This window comes from Lycorma delicatula, chromosome 7 (assembly GCF_047948215.1).
Source record: "Lycorma delicatula isolate Av1 chromosome 7, ASM4794821v1, whole genome shotgun sequence".
NCBI classification, from domain to species: Eukaryota; Metazoa; Arthropoda; class Insecta; order Hemiptera; family Fulgoridae; genus Lycorma; species Lycorma delicatula.
In genome coordinates, this window is record NC_134461.1 from 69,905,645 (window position 1) to 69,914,912 (window position 9,268).

The 9,268-nt window shown below is 28.2% G+C and overlaps 1 protein-coding gene across 2 annotated transcripts; it reads right to left on the reverse strand.

Annotated features, from left to right (window-relative positions):
• Positions 1-814: 814 nt before the first annotated feature.
• Positions 815-9,268, reverse strand: LOC142327616 (RNA-binding protein 1-like). Of its 2 annotated transcripts, XR_012757031.1 has the most exons (6): positions 9,132-9,268; positions 8,105-8,316; positions 6,799-6,885; positions 4,378-4,681; positions 3,745-3,854; positions 815-1,479 (listed from the first exon to the last, which is right to left on the reverse strand). XR_012757031.1 is itself a non-coding variant. In XM_075370815.1 (5 exons), exons 2-4 carry the CDS (start codon positions 8,311-8,313, stop codon positions 3,752-3,754), a joined length of 399 nt encoding a protein of 132 aa, XP_075226930.1. In that variant the 5' UTR covers positions 8,314-8,316; positions 9,132-9,268; the 3' UTR covers positions 815-1,479; positions 3,745-3,751. The 2 variants fall into 2 exon arrangements, 1 of the variants encoding a protein (XP_075226930.1); XM_075370815.1 differs by lacking the exon at positions 4,378-4,681.

The window sequence follows — 9,268 nt, forward strand, 5'->3', positions numbered from 1 at the left end:
GTGGAATGTGAACAGACAAGCAAGTCGGAATCTTGAGTTAAATATATTTAAGGCCTTGTTAATTAGCATACAGCTCTGTGACTAATACACTGGCAATGCTGAGAAGGCCAAATATGTGTTCCATTGGCAACCATGAAAGCAACAGAATTATCATGTCTAGAGCAGTTTGCAACTATAGCTTCTAAATTCAAGCTATTTACAATATCAAAAGATTTTCCTTGCAATATAACAAAAGATTTGTCTTTTTTATATCGATCGACACTAAGGCAATAATTCACAAGGGTAAAAGCTCTACAGCAAGATAAAAGATTGTAATTTATAATACAGATAGCTAAGGAGTAAGATGTAATAATTATGTTGAGAAAAATATTAGCAGCCAATAAGACAGCAAATGAGAATAGATTTATTAAAAATCTAATAAATTAAGATTGATTTGTGGTGTTTTCCACTGCAATAACAAACGACTTTTTAGTCACAGCTGGTAAATTTCTAAATTTACTAATCCAGAGTCACCTAATTCCAGGTCTAGAAAAATTCTTGTATTTATTTACGTTATCTATCCTAATTTCTGCAAATTAAGGGAGTTTTTCAATATGTCAACTGATCACCTCATATACTTTAAATACACAATATTACTGTGACATGTCCCGTGTCATTTTTGTAACCATGAATGAAAATTAACAACTGACAGCAAGTACTTTACTAACACATTATCAGGTTTACAGAAATTCATACTTAAATGCAATATTTTACTTTATGGACTTTCGGATGTTCGGAACAAAAACAATGAACTGTCAAACAAAAATGACAAATATTTTTATCAGATTTGTTTATTAATAAATTGTTACATAAAATACTTGTCACTTTCATTCTTAAAACTAGAGGAATATATAATTATACCAAACTGAAAAAAAGTACACTCATTGAATGACATTTAACATTTACACCACAAAATTAACACAATTTTGATATTAATCACAACTACTAATATGAAGACTTGCCATAAGATTTTCAATTTGTAAAATCCTGTAATTCAGTTCTGTTATTAGCCAGTATACTTCAAAAAAAGAACCTGGCAATAGCAAAATTTAATTACTTTTACATGATAAAGTCTAATGACAAGTCTTGTCTCACAAAATAATACAATTTAAGCAGCTCAAAGAAAATATCTCAAAACATCAGTTCTAAACTTATTTCATACCTAATAAATAATAAGATAAATTACTGAAAGGATCAAAAACTAAAAAAAAATTACATTATCTTATGTAAATCTATACGCTAAAAATTAAGGTAGATTAAGATTAGGAGATGAATTAGTTAAACATTCATATGCTTATGCACAAGACTTCTGTAAAGTTAAAAAAGTAACACCTATTCTACAGAAATGTTTTTTTTTTATAATATAAGCACGTAAGTGCTCAAAGAACATACATTTCTTCATTCTTCATAAGACTTCTGATGCAATTTGGACAACCAATCCTGCAAATGCAAACAAAGAACTTCAAAAACAATAAATAAAAATATTATTCTACTTAAAATTAATTTACTGTATTGATAATTTAAAAAAAAATCAATAAGCTGGATTTAACTAAAAAACTGGATTTGTTTCTGGTAGAACATTCAGAAAGCAAACATTACAATTCTACTAGAGCAATGCCCAAACAAACCAAAAACATTTTTTAAATATAAAATACATTAATTTCTCAGAATTAAACTACAAGTTTTATTACTAAATCTTCCACATTTAACAAAACTATTGTACTTAAAACCTAAAAAAACTTTTTTTTGACAATGAATTTTGTGTTTACATCAAATATCTTAAAAACTATAGTTACAGTTCTGGGAACTGTTTTTTATCCTACTTCCCAGTTCAAATTACATAAGAAACCACCAACTTCACTTCTTAATTTGTGTCCCAAAAATGACAGGGCTTCTCTATTATTAGAGCTGAAACCTGGGCAAAGTTTTTCGCTAGTTGTTACTCATAAACTAAGTGTTTCCAAACTTATATTTAATGAACTTTTTTGATTATTTTCACCAGTCAAGCACACCATGAAAGTTTCTCAATTTCTTTTTTGGGGCACCTGCAAATAAATTGACTGACAGAACTGTTCTTGTGTTAAAAACAAAATAAATAAAAGTTATTTGTAAAAACTGAAATAACAATGCAAGGTAAATAAAATAACTATTTTTTTAAAAGCTTGTTTACAAAATTACAAACACTATATATACTATATTCTTCAGCTTATACAATGAAACTGCAGCTTTCTAACCCTCATCAACTTTTTAACCCCTTCTTTTCACCTGCAAGATATAATAATCTTCAAAAATCCTTAACACAAGTTATTCAAAACTAGATGATAATTATGACACCCAGATGAAGCAAGAGTCTAAACTGTGTAATGTCTATAGTATTATTCATGTTCTTGGCTCTATCGTTATTGTAACTTCATGAGACTAATACTGCTTTTTCTGTAGTCAACACAATATTACTGTATATGAACATGTATAGTTAAATTGTTTACAGTAGAAACAAACTGAAGAAAATGTTAGTAACAATTCTTCTTTCTTTTCCTGTCTAACCTCCAGGAATTACTTCAGAGGATGAATGAGGATATGTATGAGTGTAAATGATGAAGTGTAGTCTTGCACAGTCTCAATTCAACCATTCCTGAGATGCGTGGTTAACTGAAACCCAACAACCAAAGAACACAGATACCCACTATCTAGTATTCAAATCCATATAAAACTGCCTTAACTAAGACTTGAACACTGTAACTCTCAACTTCCAAATTAGATGATTTCGGAAGACGCATTCATGACTCTTGCTCAATCACAAGATTTAAAAATAGTATTGTGTATTGTTCCTCCAGTAAAAATTTAGCAGTTTTCATTTGTACAAGCTTCTTTTTTTATACCAGGAAAAAACTATTCTAAAAAATGTTTTGTTAGTACAAGTTAATGAAAATTATCATACAATCAACACTAAGCAAAGATGCTATAGTTGCAGCTATTTTCACAAGTTAATGGTTCACCTCACATTACAATATTTTGGGCAACATTTAAACAAAAAAATTTAACAATGTTTGTTTTACATTACCATTATTTCTACCTGTGATAATGTTTAACCAGTTCAATTTTTTATACTTTTTTCAAAACTTTGTTTAACAGCAGTTTTTTTTGGTTACAGGAAAAAACCAGGCATGGGTGGAATTTTTATTAATATCTACCTTCATGGGTCATAAGTATCCCCTCTATTTCCCATCACAGTTCAACAGATAGCATACTAAGCTTATTAACTAGTATATACAAACTTAACAGAATCTGTAAATATTCTGTTTCAATAGTATTTTACTGGGCTTATATCTTGAACAAAGAAGTACAAATATATTTATTTTTGGGAGGGTTATTTTTCGTCCTGATAAATACTTTTTCTCTCATTACATACCACTTTAAAGCCATAAAAGTTAAATCCTTGGCTTATAATTTTACAAATACTGTTAGTAAAGGTTCTAAACAGTTTTTCTGATCATAGTGTAAACTAAATTTTGTTACTTTTAAATTTATCAATGAATTAGATATTAGGGGTTAATTAAGATGTCAGTAAATCCTTTTACTGGAATGGTCTGCTTTTCCAGGAAAAGTAATGTCTGGCATGAGACAAGACCAACTAAGGAACTGTTAGAATTTGTATAGGCCATTGTATGGCAGTGTATAACACGATAAAATTAAAATTTAACTTACCAACCACTTATCGTCGTTCACGAGAGTATGACCTGGACCTCCTTGGTGGTGGACTACGAGATCTGGAACGACTTAAAGATGCACGGCGACGACCATACGGTGATCGTGATCTATAACATCATAAAATGACAATATAGTCACATATTAAACTAAATTTGTCATTAAATAAACCCACACAATACTAACATTCACCCTTTAATACATAAAAGTTACCAATCGAAAATAAAAAAATAATAAATAAATTCAATAACGAAAAGTAACATAAAAAATGTTTTAGACTATAAACAACACATGCTAATTAAAAACAAAGTTTATATATATATAATTTTTTTTGGAATAAAGAACTTAATATCTTAAGGGTTTTTAAGAATATATCTAAATAAAAGGGAAAAGCAAAAGCACGCTTAATATGTTAATAAATAATAATTTAAAAAAATTAAATATGTTTAGATGATATATTTTATACTACTTTATTATATATATCTTTAAAATTTTAACACACTTAAATTACATTTTTTTTTTTTTTTTTTTTTTTTTTTTTTAATAAAAGCTATTTATAACCACCTTAACTCATGTAAACTTTTTTTGGACACTCATGATCAAAATAAACAAACTGAGAATAACAACCAGTACCTAAAAAATACAGAAGAGGCAAAGTAGAGATGGTGTGTTGATTGGTTTGTTGGGCGTTGGGCGGGCAGGTATGGTTGATAGTTGATTGGTTTGGGTTGTTAAGAAAAGTTGAAGGGGTGGTGGTAGTGGTGTAGTGGTAGCCCTGCAGTAGTTCATGTCGATAGTAGTTAGAACAACACGATGGATGGCAGACTGACGCGAGCGAGCTCAAGCGATCAATATTCATGTTGATCATGGTGGATGTGGTGGTGGTGATGTTGGAAGAAGAAGAAGTTTTGTGCAAGCAGATTCAACAAGAGCAACCCTGCAAATGGTGTAAATGTTAAAAAATCACAAGCGATTAATTAAAAATAAAAAGACACTACGCCACCCAACATAGAGCACTTCCCTAACAAAAATTAATTAACACTATTTTTAAATAAATTAATATCTTAATTTATATGAATAATCCCAGAGTTACAAACTAACTGTTTATAGACATAATCCATTTTAAAGAGAAAAATATTAAACAAAAAAAAAAAAAAAAAACATTTTTACGAGTGTCAGAAAAGCCTTAGAAAAGTAAGCATGAACAACAAGACATGTAATTTTTTTAGAGGGAGAAACAACTTAAGTTTGATATATTTACAATTTCATGGGCAATTCACTACACTAATAAAAAAACCTAGTCTTTCTGTTAAGTCTTATGTCAATTTTTTTTTTGGTTTTATAAAATTAATACATTTCAATTATTTCATTTGTCTATTTATTAAATCAAATCTGACAGATATTCTTGAAATGTCTGAAAATGAAATTGTAGAACCACTTGTTGAACAGAATGAGATAATTTTAAAATAATTTATTCACTATTTCAAGATATGGTATAAAGTGGTACACAATGATTACTGTTAATGAATTGTTAGATTTCAATATCCTTCAGACCAAACATTTAATTCTGATTTAAGAACTGAAAACAAGGATTGTTATAAAAAAATTAAGTCCCAATTAAACAAGGCATAATGTCTCTGATATAAGATCAAATGTTAGATTTTATATAAATTAAAGAACTGCTATAGCAACTGTTCATGCTTAAATTGGAAAGAGCTTTTCTAACAGTCTAAACCCATACCATTAAATAAATTCAAGAAAATTAATACAAAAACAACAAAAGAACTAATTTAATAATTAATGGGAGTTTTATTTTATTTTAGTTGCAAAAATTAATAAATTAAAAAGTAAAAAAAAGTTGTGCTTGGTACAAATATATAACAAACTAACTAGTTTAATTATTTATGGTTTAAAAACACAATTTAACCAAACTCTAAGTAAAACCCCTTAAGTGGGGTAACTTTTGAGTAACAAATGTCAATAGAATTCAATTCTTTTTTGTATAATTTTATGAATCCTAAAAGAACTGCAGACTAATATATAATGGCACATCAGAAATGCTACAAGAGGTTTTTTTTTGTCAGACAATCGTATAAAACTGAAACTAGGCAAACACACATTTTATTCAGAGTTTCTGTTGATCAACAGAGATTTTATACCCTGAAAAATTTGTATTTAATACATGAATAAAAATAACAAAATTTACTATTTAATAATATAATTTAGCAGAAGCTTCAGTAACTGTACTTCAATTAAGAATAAATTATTTCTTAAATTAGTAAAATGAACTTGTATTAATTTTCTTGATTTTAAACATGAGATTTTATATCAATTTATATATATTACTAGTAACATCATTTGTTATTTCATAATTTTAAAGTACTTCTATTTTACCTTCATTGCAGAAATGTGCCTCAATATGGATTTTGTAGTAAAACTGCGACATAACATATACCACAAATAGTTCAATAAACATAAAAAATATATTATTAAAATTACTAACTTACAGTCAAAATGATGAAATAAAAAAAAAACCTGATCAACAAAACAATTTCATATCACTCCAACATATTTATTGTTTTTTTTTTTAATTCCTGAATGAAGACTCTAAAATAAAAAAAGATTTTATTAAAATAGGAAGAAAGTGAATTTAAAACAAAATCAATTTACATTGTAATTAAAAGAAGGTATCAAACAAAAAAAAAAGCAATACAGTATTATAACAAATATTATATGTAACTGGCTTCCATTATTAACTTTTGATAAACTTTCCTTTTTATAAGAATAATTAAACTCATAATCCATCTTTAAAAAGAAAGCCAAGTGTCAACAACAAAGAAAAAAGATACTTTTAAAAAATCCTCAAAAGTGCACAAAAACAATTTAACGAATACAAAATTGTATCTTTAATAAAATAAAGATACTGCACGAATCTTATCTATCTTAAAATAATTTAAAGTGCTGCACAATCAAAACTGCAATAACAGAATTAACTTTTCTAATAAATTCATTACTAACATCTTAACCTAATAACAAATAATATTTGACCCCGACCTTCTAGGTGGTGATCGGCGAACTCCCCTTCCACTTCTACGTCTTCCTGTAGACATCTCAACAACTATACGTGTCCCACAACATCTCCTAAACACAGTAACAAATAATTGAAACAATTGAACATTGAAAAAAATATCAAGATGCGATAAAAAAAAATTAATTTAAGTTTTAGGAAAATTATATATATATATATATATATATATATATATATATATATATATATATATAAAATACTGGTTGATATAATTAAATATTAACTACTTTTAGGGGCTTAATTAAATAATAAAACAGATATACATTTTTTTAAAGCAATAAACTACGCTTACAATTATGACTACTTAACTCATCCCCCCCCCCCACCGACTGTTCTAAATACTGAATAAGAATAATTTTAGATCTCTGCTTAATTAATATATAAAATTAACATCTACCTTTTAAGGCCAACAAAAGAAAAAACACAATCTACTACATCATATGAACTACCAACAGACATCTCTACACAACAAAATGTTATAAATACATTAAATTCAAACTACAGTCTTTTTTTTGTTCTTAATTTCGGCTAGTTTTCAGGTTATAAGTGACAGACCTTCCTAAAATCAGCAGCAATTAGCACAAAAATCATTCCAAATAAATAAAGGCAAAATAATTTTTCATACATTTCATTTAAAGGTGTAATAAATAAGAAATAAAAAAAACTTTACAACTATCAAGAAAAACACTGTTAAAGAGGCTGAACTGAAAATCAATATTCACATAGACAATAAATAATGGTGGATTTTGTGTAATGTTGCACAAGAACTTTTCCAAGAGATTAACAAGACAATAAACAGCATAAGAATGAATACATATTACCAGTTTCCAAATGATAATTGTAGCCTCAACAGCAGGTCAATCAAACCAGTGCTACTTGACAATCAAAAAATTCACATGAACTGTAATATTCAACTAAATTACAAACTGCAACTTAAAACTGCCAAAAACCAATCAAAGGCATATTTCATCATAATGTATTATTTTCTGATAAATTCTGAGGAAAGACAAATGAGGAAAATCACAACTCCATTACATAATTACAGACTACTCTTTGTAATATCTGCTAGATTACTCACAACTTTCATCTAATTGACATTCAAAAAATATAAGCAATAAAATAGTTCCACAGATTACTTCACTAACATATAAAAACACAAATATATGTAATATTATTTCAACATTAACAAGATGTCACTAATTAGTTGAAAAGTAATGAACTTTGAAAAAAGCACAAGTTCTCTGCTGAATGGAGAATTATTAATATACTTACGTTCCATCAAGTCCCCGAACTGCATCTTCAGCATCTCTTGGGTCTTCAAATTCAACAAATGCAAATCCTGGTGGGTTTCTCGCAACCCAAACATTCCGTAATGGACCATATTTGGTGAATACATCTTCTAATTCATTCTTTGATGCATTATTTCCCAAATTGCCAACATAAACTTTGCAAGAAGGATCCCACTCACGGTGTCTACTCATTTTCTATTAACAGAAATAATGCAAAATTTAATATTTTTATTTAATATAAATCAACAAAAGTCCACATATGTTTTAATTGATGGTTAACACAGTTAACCAATTAATGGATTAAATGTTCACCACCAACTAAAAACGTTATATAATTTTGCTTTTTTTATCCGAGGTCTTGTCCTTCCACTTATCTCTTAACGCTGAATATAACTGGTAATTAGATTTTTTTTTTTCAGTCTACAATATATAAAATAATTAATTACATAAAAATTAATTTAGCACCCAGCCACTTATTTTGGATAAGAACGCAACAAAAAATTGGGTAAAAAAAAATTAAAATTCAAGACGTTAATAAATATTACTCGTACTCTGAAACTTACCGGAGAACGAATACCAGATTTAGATTTGCACTCGCTTCACATATGGGTGTGGCAATTTGAGGGCGTTTCAGTTACCTATTTCATTTTTACAGAAAACAAAACAAACCGATACAAACAACACTGATGCATAAAATCTTAAGCTTAATTATAGGCACGCTTACACCTGTCCAGTAGTACAAAACAAGGCCGAAAATATGAAGCCATAAATAGTCACGGGAAAAACCATAAAGCCGGTTTTTATTAAATAATATATTATTTCCTTAACACGATGTGATAATTTCCGTAAATTAGTAGATTAAATCAGAAACGTTAAGACAAAGCACAACTACCACTAATTAACGCCATTACTTAGTCAAGATGGATTTTAAAAAAATAATCGAAACGCCGAAACGATGAGTACCAAACGAAATAAAGGATTATCATACATTACCAACAAGTCAGGCATACCTAAAACAATCGAAATTCTCTCCGTGGGATATATTGAGAGACGACTTAATTACAACCAGAGTTAATGTACTAAATCTCAAACTACAAATCAGAAAGTTCAGTTTACGTGATGGAGTTCGTAGGAAGTGACGCGTTGA